At 40.9% G+C, this 18,640-nt stretch overlaps 1 protein-coding gene across 3 annotated transcripts in view; it reads right to left on the bottom strand.

Annotated features, from left to right (window-relative positions):
- The window catches only part of PALS2 (protein associated with LIN7 2, MAGUK p55 family member), a 1,432,251-nt gene that overhangs the window by 240,288 nt on the left and 1,173,323 nt on the right, over positions 1-18,640 (bottom strand). For all 3 annotated transcript variants that reach the window (XM_044067549.1, XM_044067552.1, XM_044067550.1), the window contains one exon: positions 14,300-14,368. In XM_044067549.1, the coding sequence (XP_043923484.1) occupies positions 14,300-14,368 (69 nt within the window). The remainder of the gene's footprint in view (positions 1-14,299; positions 14,369-18,640) is intronic.

Below are 18,640 nucleotides of genomic sequence, written 5' to 3'. Positions count from 1 at the left end.
CCCATGTTTCCTCTGATACAAGAAGTTTAAGGTATCACACAGTGGAAAGTCTAGCTTTACTAGATTTTTTTATTTTTGTGTTTTTTAACTCATACACACATAGAAAACATACATAAATACATATGTATATACATTGAATCAGTTTTAAAATGTTATTTCGGTAAGTAACGCAAGTTCACTCAGTGCTTGCCTGTTATTCTTCCATATCTGTTGACCAGATTTGCATTGGTTTGCAGCCCTGCCACCCCTTGAGCATCTTATTCTGCATGCATTGCTCCTCCCTTAAAATCAAACACCTTTAAAAGTATACGGTTTAAAAAGTAAGAGGAAGCAAATCACTGCTTTCAATGAGACACATGTAGCAGTATCATCTTCATATGCATTGCACCTGATATGTGTCTATACAGACTTGAAAAAGAACAGACATGCAAGAACGGTTGGTCATCTGCTTAAACACTGTTTTAGAACTGCAGCTGAATCAGCCATTCTTCCTTTGTACTTTGGATCTTTACCCGCCTTGCTACTTTTTTAAACATATTTATTAAATCACTGTTTACAGATCAATATGAAAAGACATACATTAATAGAAAGGAAAACAAACCATACCAACATTTTCATTTTCATGCAGTATGTTTGCTTTTTTACAATCATTCACTCCAATATTACATAGACTGCTCAGTTCCTGCCTTCCTTAAACCTCATTCCTCCTGCTCCTGCATGTACTGTTCCCACAAATCCGATATGTATGTAATTTGCGCCTTTCCTTTTCTTTTCTAAAGATGCCACCTCCAGTTATTTTACTTGCTTTATAATATTCAGTACTTCATATACACTTGGTTTAGATTTTGAATTCTATTTTCTAGCAATTTTTTGGCAGCCATTAACATTAAGCCTAGCAAGGCCTTACTATGTTCAAGCAATTCAGATCCCATGTCCTAGCTCAAAAGAATCATTACTTTAGTTACACCCATCAATCCCCAACATTTTTGAAGTCTTCTGCAAGGATTTTTTTTTAATCTGCTATCTAATTACACTTCTGAACACACGTGCCCAATTATCTCTGTCTTTCTCATCACATCTCCAGTATTTGCTAGTAACAGTTAGAAAAATTCTCTGAACTTTGCTTGGCGGTACAAATATATATATATATATATATATATATATATATATATATATATATATGTGTGTGTGTATGCAAACACTTCCAAGCAAAAATTCTAAATCTTCTAGAATCTGTTCATCTTGGGAGCTATACATATGTTCTCCCATTATTCCCTTGAAAATGCCTTTCCAGTCTATATTCCCAATTTTTTCTAACATCTTATGATGGGTTCTTATAGTTATCCAGCAATATTTTATATGCTCTAGTTAGTATCTATTTTTTAACATCAGCTTCTGTACTACACTCAACTAAAAGCTGCACCACAGCCAATTCTTTCACTTAGCACTCCCATATCCATTTACCTTTGCCTGTACAATGATATCAAGCCCTAGTAAGGAAGGCAGTCTCTAACCTTCAGTCTAAACTTATGTTTGGCCTTATCCCACTGCATTACCTTTCCCTTTCTGGTTATCTGCTCCCAATACCTTGTTTCCTTTGCCAATTTTCATGAGTAAATTCACGCCCCCTTCTTGTCCATTTTCTATAACCCTACCTGTTGTCATTCCTACTGACAAAATCTCCCTTCTCCATTCCCATATTGGCTTAGGTATTAGATTTTCTGCTTCTTTATGAATACAGTCTGCACTGCTGTTTTATTCTCCTTAAGTGGGTGGTTTTGGCATAATGGTTAAGGTCTTCACCTCATACACATAAGGTACAGAGTTTTAAATGGCTCTTTAGGGCAGTTAACCTAGCATTTACCTGTAGATATATTATGGACCTGCACCTAAAATCCTATTCTCTCTCCTAACTTTATCGACTCCCCCTCCATTTCATCATCATCCCTTTCCCCTTTTATTTATAACCTTCTGCTTGTGTGCACAGTTGACATAAAGGTTAAGGTCTTCCCCTCCCATGCATAGGATACAAAGCTCTATCATGACCTCTGGCCAATGCAAGTGTAGAGTTTTCATGTTGTCCTTGCATCTCTGCGGGATTCTTCCTCACTTAACAAAAACATGCTGGGTGCTTCCAGCTCAAAAGGCTGCAGCCCAGACTTGGTGGGGAAGCAATGTAGAGACAAACTGCTTTGGGCATCAACTGTCATGGACAGTATCTTCAAGACAAGAAAAATGGATCACAGACTATGCGCAGTGTGATAGGGCTAGTCACTTGATGGTTTAAAAATTCTCTCTGGGTTATTTGGTCGGATCACCTAATGTCACCACAAAAGGACATGGATATTTGCTGGTAAGTGGGTTGAGGACTTGACCAACTCCAGGGATCCATGCCAACAGTAGGTGGGGTCTATGTGCCCCTATTAACCAATGTGTGCCTGCCATGTCCAACAGCCCTGGGTCAATAAGCTACTGGCCAGTCGTTGTCCAGTCGCCCAGCTTGGGTTACTTGGGATAGCTCTGTTGAGTGAAAGCTGAACATAAAACCAAGCAACCTGCAAAACATGAAATAGGGATTGTTGTAATCAATGTATTTAATGACAGGATGCAGCTTGAAACTGGATGACATGATGGTAAGGAGGAAGGTGGACATGCTTTGTATCTAGGAAACCAGAAGAGAAGTGCAGCAAAGTCACCTGGCTTAAGATCCAGAGTCCACTATTCAGGGGGAGAACAGACTAGAAATGGTGTGGGAATTGTGGTGAGGGAGAGTCTTCAGAAGACACTGAGGGATACAACAGACTAAATACAATAAAACTCCACTATAAGGAAAGGGTACTATTCATAATCTCAGCCTATGTCCTACAGTAAGGTTTTGTTAGTGAGGAAGAGATTCTATTTAGGCAGTAGTTGTAGGACCTACTAGATAAAACCAGACAATATGGGTTGGTGTTGATAATGGGGGAATCTGAATGCACATATCAATACAGAAAGAACTGAATATGTGGACTTGCTTGCGTCCACATGGGTGAAGTAACAGGAATAAAAGAGGATAGGCCATTTTAGACTTCTATCTGTCAAATGGCTTGATGGTGCTAACACATGGGTCAGCAGTATCTTACTATCCATATCCATAACAAACAACTTCCATTTTCTCAGTTTTTGTTATCATCTTTTGTTTAGTCTCTTCCCATACAACCTTCACTGCCATAGCAGAATCCATAGACCTAAACACTTCATCTTTTGTCCACTTAAACATAGGTATTGATGAACCAATTCATGTATGGGTACATAATTCACCTCAATCTTCATTTATTTTATATCGTGAAAAGAACTGAAACTAGCTCAAAATGTTCCACAACACTGAAATGTCCTTTTCTAGATTTGTCAAGTACAAAATATCATTAACAAATAAAGTGAACTTCCTTGACTGTCATTATCCTTGAATTTGAGTCCCTTATTTTCTTTACTAATGGCTCTAAACATAAATAAAACAACAAAGGGGAAAAAATATTTTATTTCCATACCTCGCTCAGTGGCATTTCTGTTCAAAAGTCCTCGCAGATGCTATTTTGAGGTGATGCAATGCTTCTTCAACTCCACCTATTTCCTTTTCATTCCAGGATACTACAGCACTGAGTATTTCCTTGAACTCTTGCGCTTTCTCTCCAGGCAACGTCCAAATATTCAACCTAGTCTCTGTTGACCTTAGCTTGCAGCTGATTGTGGCAACCTGCGTTTTATGTTTTGGGTCAACTGTTTCACTGGGGAATACTTTGCAATAGCTGAGTGTACCACAATACTGCTGTCCTTACTAAGAAGTCCACTTGAGTTGCAAATGGACCAGTCTTGTATATGATCTTGTGGCTGTTTCTCTTACTGAACCATGTGTTAGCCAGCATCAAGCCATTTGCCAGACAGATGTAAAGACTGTCCTATCCTTCTTTATTTCTGTTGCCCCACCCATGTGGACCCAGGCAGTCCTCATATCCTGTTCTGTATGCCCAGATATGTGCATTCAGGTCCGTCATTATTAAATGGGGTTTCCCTGTTTTCCTCTAGTAAGTCCTGCAACTATTGTCTGAATGCTCTCTTTTCCTAGATATCACAGCCCTGCTGTGGGGAATAGACTGAGATTATAAATATTGCCCTATCTTGCACTAGAGTCTGATTGCCATGAGTCTGTACCCAATTCTGATGACATCCCTCAGTATCTACTGAAGCCTCTCTCTCTCACCATAATTCCCACACCATTTCTAGTCTGTTCTCCTCCTGAGTAGTAGAATCTAGACCCGAAGCTAAGTGGCTTTGCTGCACTGTCCCTTCATCTTGTCTCCTGGACACAAAGGATGTCTAGCCTCCTCCTTACCCATCATGTCACCCACTTCCAAGATGCATCCTGTGAGTGAGACTATATTAATTGAAACAATCTTCAGTTCATGTTTGGCAGGTTGACTGGTTTTACATCTAGCTTTTGCTCAAAAGAGCTATCCCAAGTAACCCAAACTGGACACCAACGGGCCAGTAGCTTATTGACCCAGGGCTACTGGGCTTTTGTGGTGGGCATACATTGGCCAACAGGGGCAAAGACACCCCTCCCACTATTAGCATGGGTCCCTGGCGTGGCTGGAGTAGGCCAGGTCCTGAAGCCACTTACCTGGCAAACACCCATTCCTACTTTTTAGCAAGATTAGTCAACTTAATCAAATTACCTAGACCCAATTTTATTCAGTCGAGTGGTTAGACTTCACATGGCATGCAGTCTGTTATCCATGTTTGCACCACACCTGATGCCCAAATCAGTTGGTCTATACAGCTCTTTCCCCAGTAGAGGTTATAGAGTCTGTGCTGCCGGAATTGGTATTAAACAACAATTTTCTCTATTTTGAAGGGTAAGTTTTTCGACAGTTAAAGGGAGTTGCCATGGGGGCCATGTGTGCCCCCCACTTATACAAACCTAGTGATGGCTTGGTGGGAGCAAAAGTATGTGTTTAATTCAGTATTTAAGGATTGTTGGGCACTATACAAACGTTTCCTTGACAATATCTGTATATTTTGGACAGATAGTGAGGAGAAATTTATGGACTTCTTTGAATACATTTCCAACAGGACTGATTTTTTTTTAGATTCACATATAAGGTAGGTTATGACAGTATTGACTTTTTAGATGTCCATATTAGGAAGAGTAGTAATGGGTTTGAATCAAAAGTACACAGGAAGGAGACATATTGTAATTTATTTTTGCACTTTTCTAGTGCCCACCCATACTTCCAAAAGAAAGGAATAGTGAAGGGTCAATATGTACGTGTTAGTTGAATGATCTCTGATGACAATGACTTTTTGGATGAGTGTGACCTACTAAAATGTATGTTTTTAGAAAGAGGATACCCAGAGACTTTGATTAAGGAAATCCAGGAAGAAGTACTACAGCATAGGAAGGACAGATTTACACCAATTTTACATTCCGGTGATACAGATATAAAAGAAAGGGTAACGAGCAATGGGGACAGTGACTCCTATGAGAATGCCTTTATTGTGGATTTTAGTGGTGATGTGCAGGTCATTAAAGACATTGTCCAGAGGGAATGGAACAGATTTTCCAAGCTCTCTGATTTGAATTTAAAATTTAATGTTCCACTAAAATTTATCTTCAGAAAAGGTAGATGTATTAAAGGACCTTATGGAAAACAAACTTGGGGGAAACTTAATTAGAAAAGTGGGTACCTTCAAGTGTGGAGCATGCCAACAATGCCCTTTTATAGCTGATACTTCTGAAATTACTGTCAGTAACAGGAATAGACATATTACCTCTAAATCCTATTTTAATTGTGAAAGTAAGGAACTTGTTTACATTGCAACCTGTAAGAATTGTAAAGCGTTTTACATAGGTAAGAAGGAAAGGTGTTTAAAGAAAAGAATATATGAACACCTTTACAACATTAGGAGGGGTAACAACAGAAACACATTATATAAACATACTTTGAGCTGTGAAGGTGCTTCTTACACTTTTTTTGTATTAGATGAAGTGGTAATGGATGGTAGAGGTGGTTCTTGGGAGACCATGTTGGAATATGGAGAGGTTTATTGGCAACTGGTATTAGAAGCCAATAGATGGCCGGGTTTGAACAGCATGGTCTCCCTAGCTTTAAAATTAAGAGCAGCGAAGTTATGAATTTCACACACATGGTTTGAAATATTGTTCAACAAGATTGATTTTACTTGATTTTTTTTACATTCATTTATTCATTTTTAACATGCATCCATTTTTTTATATCCATCTATTTATTTACTACAGGTTTTGAAAGTGTACTTTTAGATATTTAAAAGCGTTTTAAACAGGGGAAAGTTGTATTTATTATGCTTGTTTTTAAGGTATGTTTAGGAAAGGATTAAAATTGAATTCAATGTCACATGATTTTAAGTTTAGGCAGTGTGCAAATGTATAAATGGGGAGGGGTTTGGATTGTCAGCATTTTTCTGATGAAGTTGGAGACGAAAATGAACGGGTAGTAGTTTCAGCGTTATTGTGTGCTGTGTTCTTTGCTTGCTGTGGAACACATTAAATGTTTTAAGGTGGTTACGGCTTGCTGGTGCTTTCTTCCTGTTTACTGGTTTTGTTTTGGGCACCTCATCTTCCTGGACTTGGTTTTGCTGCTGCACACAACTCCCTTAAGTGAGTCTGAGGTGGGAAAGTACAGTTTTGTACCTACCATAAATGTAGATGTTCGAAGATCCACATTGCTGCAGTCCTTACACTTGGGTAGTCCGCTGTCCTCGGTCGGCCCGAATATCAAAGTATAAGGCTGACGTCGGTCAAGGCGCATTAGACTGACATCAGGACGTCAGGGTACAAATGCGCATGACCGACGTCATATCCTCAGTCTTTTCTTGCCCCAGATGTCAGAAGACCCTAAAAAGAAAGGTCAAAACCAAAAGACAGCAAACAACCAACCAACCACCCTTGCACTAATAATATGTACAATATATACAATATACACAAAATTTACAACCCAACCCACACAACCGCCTCTAACTACAGAGGGGAAGGAGGGAGGGTATTTTCGACTGCAGCAATGTGGATCTTCGAACATCTACATTTATGGTAGTTACAAAACTGTACTATGTTCTTCATCTCACATTGCTGCAGTCCTTACACTTGGGTAGAATCCCAAAGCAGAGGTAAGGGAGGATGTCAAAACTATAAAGAAGCAGGAGCTGCCAAAATGCCCTGTAAAATAGCAGTGGCAAAACCAGCCCTAGATTTAGAGTAAAGTGGAAGGTGATAATGCTTAGAGAAAGTATGCACTGAACTCCAAGTAGCTGCCTCCAAAATATCTTTAGTTGCCACCCCTTAAAAAGCTGTCGAGTGGCAGTAGCCCTAGTGGAATGAGGCCTAATCCCAGCTGGAATCTCCTTGCCATGATGGGAATAACAGAAAGCAATGCAAAACCCAATCCACTTAGAAATAGTTTGTTTTGACACAGGCTTGCCCTGAGAACTCAAAGCAAAAGAAACAAATAACTGCTGAGACTGCCTGAACCCTTTAGTTCTGCTCAAATAATATCGCAACTGCCTGTGTACATCTAAAGTGTGCAAAATCTTTTCCCCTTTATTTTGGGGATTTGCATAAAAAGTAGGCAAATGAATAGTTTGGTTTAAAGCCACACTAGAAACCACTTTAGGCATAAAGGAAGGATTAGTACGCAAAGATACCCTATCCTTATGGAAAATTAAGAAAGGCTCAACCGCCATAAGGGCCTGCAATTCAGAAACCCTTCTTGCAGAGGTAATGGCCAACAAAAAAGCAGTCTTCCATGACAAATATTTCAACTCGGCAGTAGCTGCAGGCTCAAAAGGTTGTAGAGTGAGTTTCTCCAACACAAAATTGAGATCCCAAGCAGGAGTAGGAGCTCTACGTGGGGTCTTATATTCTTTGCCCCTCTAAGAAATTGCTTGAACAAAGGATGAGAAAACAATGGTGGGTCACAGTCATAGTGAGCCGAAATTGCTGCAGCATGAACCTTAATAGAAGAGAAGGACAAACCTTTGTCCAGTAACTCAGTAAGATATTGAAGAGCCACACTTAAATTAGGCTCAGAAACATCAAAATCCTTTGCTGCACTCCAAAATAAAAATCTCTTCCATTTATCTGCGTACACTTTCCTTGTACTAGGCCTTCTAGCTTCCAAAATAACATTCAAAACTTGCTGTGGAAGTTGAGACCCTCTATGGTTCAAAACAGAATATGCCAGGCTGTTAGGTGAAGAGAGTGAAGCTTGACATTGAGTAAATGACTGTCCTCCTGAGACAACAGGTGTGGAATCAAGGCAAAGGCCATGGAGGCTCCTGCACAGACTCCTCAGTAATGGGTACCAGTGCTGTCGAGGCCAATCTGGAGCTATTAAAATCATCTTTGGCTTGTCCTGTCTGACCTTTAGAAGTACCTTTGGGAGGAGAGGCAGAGGTGGAAAGGCATACACATGAAGATTGCTCCAATTGAAAGAAAGAGCATCCACTTTCCAAGCTGTGGGATGAAACCTTTTCGTGCAAAACTTTGGCAGCTGGTGGTTTAGTGGAGAAGCGAACAGATCTATGTCTGGAGTTCCCCATGACACTGTCAATTTCTGAAATACATGAGGATCCAATTTCCACTCGTGGGGATCCATAATTCGTCTGCTCAACACATCTGCTAAGGAGTTCTGTGCTCCGGCAGAAACCTTGCCTGAAGATTTAGCTGTAAACTGAGAGCAGTCTCCCACAAAATCATTGCTTGCCTGCATAGAGGATAAGAATGCGTTCCCCCTTGCTTGTTGATGTACCACATGACAGTTGTGTTGTCTGTTGAATCAACACCTGCCCTGGAAGAAGTAAATCCTTGAAAGCTATTAATGCAAACTGGACTGCTAACATCTCCTTCAAGTTGATATGTAGATGTTGTAGTCTGGCAGGCCACTTGTCTTGTATCCACTTTCCATTTAGATGAGCTCCCCAAGCTTTGTCTGAGGCATCTGTCGTTAGAATCTGACTCGCCTCTGGCCGGGTCACAAAGAGTCCCTTGTTTAGGTGACATTCCTGAGCCCACCACAAAAATTCCTTTTGAATGCAAGGTATTATTTGAATGACAGTGTCCAGATCCTGGCAGTGCTGTGTCCATACATTTTTGAGATACCATTGTAGCTTCCTCATATGCAGTTTGGCATTGGGAAGCACCAGAATACAAGATGCCATGAACCCCAAGGCTTGAAGGACTGTCCTTGCAGTCAGCCTGGACTGATGAGACAATTGATGAAAGTAAAGGGAAAGATTCTTTTGTTTGTCCGGGGTCAAAAAGGCCATCTGGGATGCTGTATTCAGTCTTATACCCAGAAAGCACATGTCCTGAGAGGGTACTAGACTGGACTTTATTTCGTTCACAGAATACCCCAGGCATCTTAGCACTGCTATCACATATTCCAAATGATGAAGAAGCTCGTCCCTTCCTTGAGCCAGAATCAGGCAATCGTCCAAATAAGGATAGATCTGTATTCCTTTTAGCCTGAAGAAAGCTATCACTGGAGCCAGAACTTTAGTGAACACTCTGGCCGCAGTAGATAAGCCAAAGGGCAATGCAGAGAACTGATAATGAGAAGTCCCAGCCCGAAAACGCAGATACTTCCTGCAACTCAGTCTGATAGGAACATGAAGGTAAGCCTCCTTGAGATCCAAAGTTACCATCCAATGATCTTTGCCCAGCAGAGGTAAAAGCTGTTGTAACGTCAACATTTTGAACTTGGGAATGTCCAGATAAGTGTTGAGGATAGATAAATCCAAAATTGGTCTCCACGTGTTCCCCTTCTTTGGTACTAGGAACAGGCGAGAATAAAATCCTAGGCCCACTTCTGGCATAGGGAACGGCTGTATGGCCCCTATTTGAAGTAACAGAGAAATTTGTTTGTGAGCCTCTATTCTTTGCTGAGGAGGAATGTCTGGCATGCCGCCTTTGAAAGGAGGCAAGGTATGGAAATAAAACCTGTAACCTTGGTGTAAGATATCCAATACCCATCTGTCTTGGGTAATTAAACTCCAATTTTCCTTGAAAAGTGCCAACCTTCCTCCCAAAGGTGCTGCCAGACGAGAAGGCTCTGGCAGCTGAAAAGGTAGGTCATTGGGTCTGTTTACGAAAGGACTGACCCCTGCCCTCACCCGAAGACTGTGCAGGTGAACTCCCTGTTCTAGGCCTGAAAGAGCCCTGAGCTCTGCCCCTACCACGTCTAGATCTACCCCTAGACTGGGAATCATAAGAAGGATACGCCCACCCCTTGGTAGGCCAATTTCTACTAAACTTCGGAGGCTGAACCTGCAAAAAATCTTTAACAGTCTGCATAGACTTAGCCTTGTCTTCCATTTTCTTTAAGACTGCCTCAACAGGTGAACCAAACAACACATCAGATTGTAAAGGAGCATCTAAAATCCTTGTCTTAACATGGTCAGATAAATTCTGATCCCTCAGCCAGGCGTGCCTGCGAAGAACTGACCCAGTGGCAGCCACCCTAGAAGAGGCCTGTACAGCATCAAAACCACATTGCAAAGAATGCTTACCCACCTGTTCAGAAACATGAACTAAATCTTGTAACTCTTTACACTCAATACCTTCCGCCAGAGCATCTACCTTAGACTTCAATTGAGAAAGTAGATAGTTTTGGTATTTCAACATGTGAAACTGGCAATTCAAAGCCCTCATAGCTAGGGTGGAAGAAGTATAGACTTTCTTTCCCCATCTATCCAAAGCCCTGGCCTCTTTATCTGGAGGAACCGGATTTTTAACAACAGAAGCCTTAACACCCTTAGGCCCCTGACTAACAGTTTCTGGGTCCGCCCTAGGACTCTTAAAAAGATACTTATGAGCTTCAGGCACCCTGTAATACCTATCCGGTTTAACAGGAGCAGGAGGCAAAGAATCAGGATTAAGAGAAGCCTCTGCAAACACATCTTCCACAACATCCAGAACAGGAGGTATAGCCAAAGGCCTATGCTGGGGTAAAACAAAAATTCCTAAGCCTTTTCCTGGAATCAGAGCAGTCCTGACCTTCCCACTTAAAATGCTCCCTCATGGAATGAAGAGTCTCTGAAAAAGAAAAATCCTCAGGAGGAGAAGCAGAAGGAGTAGAATCATCCACATCAGAATCAGAATAAGGAGAATACTCCTGCAAGTCTTCATCCGAAGACTCTGAAATATCCGAAGCCTGCTCAAAACTCCCCAACTCAGGTTCCACCCTAGGTCTCTTATCAGGAGGGGGCAAAGAACCTCTAATCAAAGTAATCAAATCTTCTGCCATTTTAAGCATATGCTTCTTGGGCACAGATCTTGAAGAACTAGGAGTGACACCAACAGAAGCTAAACCTGGCCTGCCTCTGGGAGAAGCCTTGGAAACAGAAGGAGAGGGCCTAACCACCCTAGGAAGGGAGGGGAGTACAGTAACCTGAGAAGCCCCTTCAGCCTGACCTGCCTCCTGAGAGGCCGCATCCTGCAATAACAAAGTCTCCCCCTGGGACTCCAAAGAAACCTCTGGCGGAACCCCCGGCTCCACCGACACCTCTAAAGAACCGGCGTCCGGTACAGACGGCTCTTCTTGCCTGGGCTTAGCTGCTTTGTCCTTGCGCTTCTTCGAAGAAGCGGACGTTGGAGCATCCGACGGCATATTATAATTGCACCGCTTCCCGAAGACTAACCTGGCACAATCTAACCTTCTCTTAATAGTGCGCTTATTGAATCTAGCACAAAAGCGACACCCAACAACGTCGTGCTCAGGCCCTAAACAAGGAATACACAAAGTATGATAATCTCTATGCGGTATCTGTTTCCCACAAGAAATACAGTTATTCACTTTTTCTGACATCCGGTAAACCACTGAGGCAAGAAAAACTAAAATATTCCCCAACGGGGTACTTAGCCAACTTTGACTCGGTCTGAAACTCCGAATTCGAAAAATTTCAGAACGCCGAACGGCACTTGCAACGCTGCTTCTGCATCGGACCATGCGGCAAAAAAGACTGAGGATATGACGTCGGTCATGCGCATTTGTACCCTGACGTCCTGATGTCAGTCTAATGCGCCTTGACCGACGTCAGCCTTATACTTTGATATTCGGGCCGACCGAGGACAGCGGACTACCCAAGTGTAAGGACTGCAGCAATGTGAGATGAAGAACATCACGTAGCATACTTTTGGGAGGAACCCCAAAGAGACAAAAGGAGAATATGCATATTCCACACAGACTGGTACCTTGTGCATGGGAGGTGAAAACCTTAACCATTATTTCAACTGCATCTTTCAGGAAATCACCTTCAGTGTGCAGACTGTTGGGATATTCTCTCCTGTGCAGTCTCCACAAAAAAATCATTTGTCTTATTAAACTACAAGACTAAACTATGTACAGATCTAAACACAATACGAGACGTTTTAGATTAATCTGCATACACAGGTAAGACAGGAAACTCCCTCTGCTGACAAAGCTCAAAAATGCCATTTTCTTCAGTTTCATCAAAAGGATACAGAGTCAGATGTACATTACCACTACACAGCAAAGTTATTCCAGTTCAAACTATTCCTATAGCTATAAGCTATAAATATTGTTTATAACTCATGTCTCTGTATGCACTTTTTTTTACTGCTGGTAACTTTTTTTTACAAAGACTAACTTCTGTAAGACAATTACTCATAGGTTCATAGGTGTGCACTAGGCTAACGGTCCTGGAGCCTTTACAAGCCTAGCCCATAGAAGTGCCCTGGCATCGTGCCATCCGACATTACATTCATGTGTAACTCTTGCATGTAAGTTGAACAATATTTGCTTCTTCCTTTTTGGGTTTACTTTTGTAACGCTGCTTAATTGACCTTCTTGTTTTGTTTTTATAATTGTATAATGCATTTTTTTTATTTTTGAGCTAATACTGAAATTGGTAAATTGGGATTGGTTCTCTACCCCAGTTACCAAATGCAATAAGTGAATAAATAAAAAACAAAAAAAAAATAATTTCAGAGGTCATGAGACAAACTGACAATGGCTCATGCCAGTGTTAGATTCATAGGGCAGTCTAACGCCTATGACAGTACCCCCACAGATGTGAAAACAGTACTACCTTTCACAGGTAACAGAGGAACAGATGCAGCTTTTGCTGTAACAGTAGCCATTCAAAAAAAAAAAAAAAAAAAAAAAAACGTAACACAAATGACCTGCTATCAAGTCAGCACTCCTATCTCAGGTGAAGGGACGAGGGCTGTCTGCAGAATAAGCATCCACTGACAGAGGCCAAAACGTTAGCACTGGGCGCCTCATGTATGATGACTAAATCTATGAAAAGGCCAGTTTTAAAATAGTATCCAAGGTACAGAGGCAGTAATAGGGTCTGCATTTCTGTGGACTGCAAATCTGACACAAAAGAGCAGCATGAGGAATAGAAGTAAAAATGAAAACTCTGTCAGCCTTTCTGATGGTTACCTGCTGCTCAGGTCTCACCTCCCACTACTCCGGCAATGTGTGTGGCAAGGCCAAACCTCAAAAAATAAAGAGAGAGAGAGACACCCCCCCCAAGGGTGTTATGGAGTGTTATATGGGTAGGAAAGGAGAAACAAAGGGGTCAATACAGCACTGACAGTGGGTACCAGATGCTTTGGTAGGAAGAGAAAAAAAGAGACATACTACCTGGCTCCATGCCTCATAGCAATAATGCCCTGACTGCAACCATGATAATTCAAGTTTAATCAACCACATAAGACCCGAAGGAGGTGGTGAAGAGGGAAGAGAGTGGCCTATGGTCACCTTTCCTGGGAGGGTAAAGGCAGGCAGATTCATTGCAATAACGGCAACCAACACAGGCTGGATGATGTAGCAAAGACAGGGGCCAAGCACCCACCATGCAGAAAGTCTGCATGCTTTAGCTAGGACTAGCATGTGACTGGTAGTATGCATGGATCTGTTTCCAGTACTGTAAGATTTGTGTTTTTAAATGATGCCAAAGGACAAGAGTTAGGGTAAGGAAATAAAATTGTTGAGGATGATGTTGCTGCTGGAACTGACTTGTGTAGTTCTCCAGTGTAGGTCCAGTTAGTGTCATACCACTCATGGTCATCTAGACACCTGGTAGTGGCCAATGGTTGGAGGGGGAAAGCTCAAAATGGCTGTCTGATTGAAAGGCCTTGTGGAGAAGATTAATTTTAAAAAAAGAATTTAAAAACAGTTTAGTTAAACATGAAAATGAAATAACTTCAGTACGCATTGGCTAGTTAAATGTTACTAACTGCATAAGTAAACAGGCTTACCTGCATTTCGTGTTGTTAGATACATCATCTTTTTCTTCTTTTTGCCAGTTATTGTTCCACAAAAGGGTCCTAATGCAACACAAACAGTGTTATTTTAGAACACTTCTGAAGAGTAAGCTGACAAGGAAATGAACTTCAGAGCAACAAAACAATAATTACATACAGTTCCCATTGTAGTTATACTGATGTCACTCTTGCACTCTAATCCATTTATTTTGAGGATCTACTTAAAATGAGGGGAAAGTTCAGTTGGTTCAATGTTCAATATTTCAAACTCAAAGCCTAGAAACATCTTCTAAGACTTGACACGGACATAGAATCACACATCCCATCAGCCATCCATCTGTCCAAACTTTTAAAGGAGATTAATGAAACAAATTTCTACATTTTTAATGGAAGAGAATTCCATCATTGCCTACCTCTACTTTGAAATGAATTCCCAAGAATTCTGTTGCCTACCTTTATATCTACAATCAGGTTATTATTTCTGTTCATCAAGTTGTGACATTTTTATTATTTCCTGTACTTTCAGCAAATATGTCATTATATACACTTACATAAATAACAAGTAAATCACACCTAATCAGTCTATAATTGATGGAATAAACACAATTATTTCAAACCATTTTTTGTACTGAACACCTTTCAAACCTTTAACTTGTCTTGTAAAAGTTCTCTGGACTCTTTCTAACCTTAACTGAGTAATATAATTACAAAACGATGTCCCATATTCAATAACTGGTCTCACTATTGCTTTACATAATGGAATCAATACATTTTTATCCCAGTAATGGTTCTAAGAACATTTCTCATCTCTTAACATCTTCTAAGTGCTTGCAATAAGTTACACTGCAAACTGAATTTACTTTTAATTTTAATGCTCAAGTCCCTTATTACCTCTACCTCTTGAAACAAGCAGTCCTTCATAATATATGGGTAACACGGGTTATCACTGTCAAAATGAAAAAGCCCAGTCTTCTTATCATTAAACTCCATATGAGATGTAAGTTGCTTACCATATCACTAGACAAATGACTACTGTCATTTTGGTGATCAAAAACTATAGAAAATGTTTGTGCCTTGGAAATTTAGATGGACCAAATTCTCCTGTATTAAATTCTTGTTTTTCTTCAGTACCCAAAGATTTAGGCCACAATGCGCCAGCAAAATATACATTACAAACAGGAGAGGGGAAACTACAACAGACAAACTTATTAATGTATCAGCTGATTTATGCGAGAATCTTCTTTATTGGGGTCTTGTTTGGGTTTACCTTCTCAAATAATCACAATTTGGAAAAATCCTACATTCATGGTCACCCAGGTACCTAAACTGATGCACTCCATGTTATATAATGTGCTAGCAACATAACTGGGTCGAGTCCCATCAGTTCACATCATGCTACCAGCAAGCACCCTTCTGCAAATCAAGAAATAACAATGAAGATCCATCACATGCACAAGTCTTTTCTATTGAACTATTTTCGCAGAAATGCAGCACAGCCTCCTGGGGAATCAGCCATCCACTCAGAGATGGAACAATAGTATTTCTAACCTATGAAGTAGGGTACTCTTGTAGATCAATGGATTACTGTAAGCACATAACTGTTACATCTAACATCAAACACCCTTTTTGATGAGTTATCAGTTGCACTGAATCCTAAGATATTGCCACCGAGGTGGCAGGAGATGGATAATCATACAAACACAGAGCTCAGATAGCTATAACTTCAGTAGTACGTTTGGTGGAGGTGTGTACCATGGGCACATGGTACTGGAGTTGGCAAAGGAGACATTCTTAAACTCAAGCAATGGAAGCAGTTATACTACTTAGCAAAGTAAGTTTGGACTACAGCATTTGTCAAAGGGTGGTTAGCTGCTGGTAACAACAATAAGGCAGTTGGTAATCCAACTGCAAGCTTTTCCATTGCCGGTGCAAAGGAGAACTTCATTTTACAAATCCTCTGCATCCATTACAGATAACATCTGAGCTGTTGATGCACATCTAGATTGTGAAGTTGTTCTCTCTCCTCTCTGGTGTCTGCCCTCTAAATAGAAAACTTAAGAAAGAGTTATGGACTACTCTAGTGACAACACCAAAACCACATTTGTAAGGAAATGTACATCCATCCTGAGGGACAAACTGCCCCAGATAAAGAAATGCCTTATATACACAAGGGCCTAAAACAGAGATTATTGCTACAAGGAAAATGGATTACAAGATATGAACCTCAATGCTGGCAAACAGCAATAGTCAAACAGCAGACAGGCTAGGATCTCAGTCATGAATTCAGGTGCCATGGAAGGGTCAGGGATCTTTAAAGGAATGACACACCACTTTTTTAAGACCTGTTTTAGCAACCAGTGCTGCGTCACAATCCTATCCTCTGCCAGGTCATGACATGCACTGACACCACTCACAAACCTCAACAGTGGAATTTCTGAGACCCAGTTCAAACAGATCTCAGGACAAGATGCCTCTGTAAGTGAACTGACTTGGAAGGAGAGAGTACTGCTCTATCCAAACAAGGAAACAGTTTGACTTGGGAGGCACAGACCTGTTGAAAGTAAGGCTATTTAGGAGCTTCAAAAACTTCAGATTTCCAATTTGACAAATCTTGCAAGATCAGCAGGTCTACATCAGCAGCTAGGCTCTCAGGTACAGCCAGCTGCTATCCTAACCAGAAGGGCCATCACAGGTTTGGACTACGATAGCTTCCTAAATCACAAGGAACTTGGACACTCAAAACCATACTCTTCTATGCCTTATGGGGACAATAAGGATCAGTTTTGGTCACTGTTCTCTGAACTCTGTAATAAGATAGGACACCACCTAAAATGGCAGGAATGCATAAAGGAATCCTGTACAATAGGATAAAGAATGTGCCCACTGTCGCTACTTTCTCCTTTCAAGCTGGACCAAGCAGAAGAGGGACAGCCATGTTCTCCTGAATGGCAAACCTGATAATTCTGGTGGTAACACTCATCTGAAAGACTACAATCAGTCACACTTCCAAATATACAGCTCTAGAGCTCTAGGAGAGGATGGAGGAGTGGGCCAAAGTATCTAAAAGGTCAGTTAGGTTTCTAAGGCTGTGGACCACTGTTAGATAAGCATCACCACCCTGCACATAGGGAGAAACAGTGAAACTAATTATTTGTTCAGTACCATGTGTTGGAATGGTTTGATTAGATGGCTTGGGACAGGTCCTGGAAGCAGCTTTCCCCTCCAAGGTCTTTAGAGCCAGAAGAATTGCCTTCAGTTCCAAATGACTGATCTGGAGCACCTTTCCAAAGATGCTTATGCTCTCAGTATAGTGTGGGAGCTTAAGTAAGACTTCTAGTTTGCGCAGTGATACAGCCATCATGAAGGTTTGCAGAAGCTAGTCCCACCAGCAGAGTGGTAGTTGCTGTCCACTAAACAGGGATAGGCAACACATGTGTGATACCAGAATCACCACACTCATGGATCCGCTTCTGAAGTTATAACTCTTCATGGTCCAATCCAGTGCGTACATCCTCTAGCATACAAAAGACAATGATTTATTACTTTACTGGCAAGAGATGAAGCTCTAAGGTAATTCTTCTATAATCCCCTACTTAGAGTAATACAAAGGTAGCAACTGTCTAACTGCATTTGGAAGTGAGTTACAAACAATTAGGCCATTAACAGAAAAAGCACTGGCAGTGTAACATGCAAAGTAGTAAGGTATTGCTCATGAGGACTACAGAAGATTCATATGGTCTGAGAGTTCTAGAGCTGTGTTTGATGGGAACAATATGAAACAAGGGCCTGCAACAGCTATGATTCCAAATTCTACTCACTATAGCGCTAATGAGAAGAATGACTCAAGAAATAACAAGTAGCTAAACCATACACCTCTTCAACTGCCCAAATTTTTGCCTCATATTTTTGGTCTGTTCCTGATATAATCTGTGGTTTTCTGGCAAACTGTTGAAGATTGAAATCACTAAATAATGACATTCATTTTAGTTTCAGTCTTTATATCCTTCAGAAAATGCATGCGAATAGAAATCCTCTTACTCCAACTTTTTAATTTTATGGGAGCAATATTTAAGATCTATCCCAACTTTTGGGCCTTTGTCCCCCCCTTTAGTTTAGGCTTTGCCCAGATTTCTTGTGCTAAGAGGTTTGGAGGTACAAGCCAGATAGAGTCTAAAGTCTCTTTCAGCAGTAAAGTCTGGATCTGTCGCAAGAGTTTTGTCGAGATCCATAAATCCTCCAAGAAGGTTCTCTACACTAGGGAGTGAACTTCGAAAACTATCTCCCTTTGGTGGACAGTTGCAGATTAGAGTCAGGACTGCAGCAGACTATTTATCA

This window comes from Protopterus annectens, chromosome 3.part1, assembly GCF_019279795.1.
Source record: "Protopterus annectens isolate FY-2018-M chromosome 3.part1, PAN1.0, whole genome shotgun sequence".
Lineage (NCBI taxonomy): Eukaryota > Metazoa > Chordata > Ceratodontiformes > Protopteridae > Protopterus > Protopterus annectens.
The sequence above is the reverse complement of the archived record's forward strand: the minus strand, read 5'-3'. Positions and strand labels throughout refer to the sequence as shown.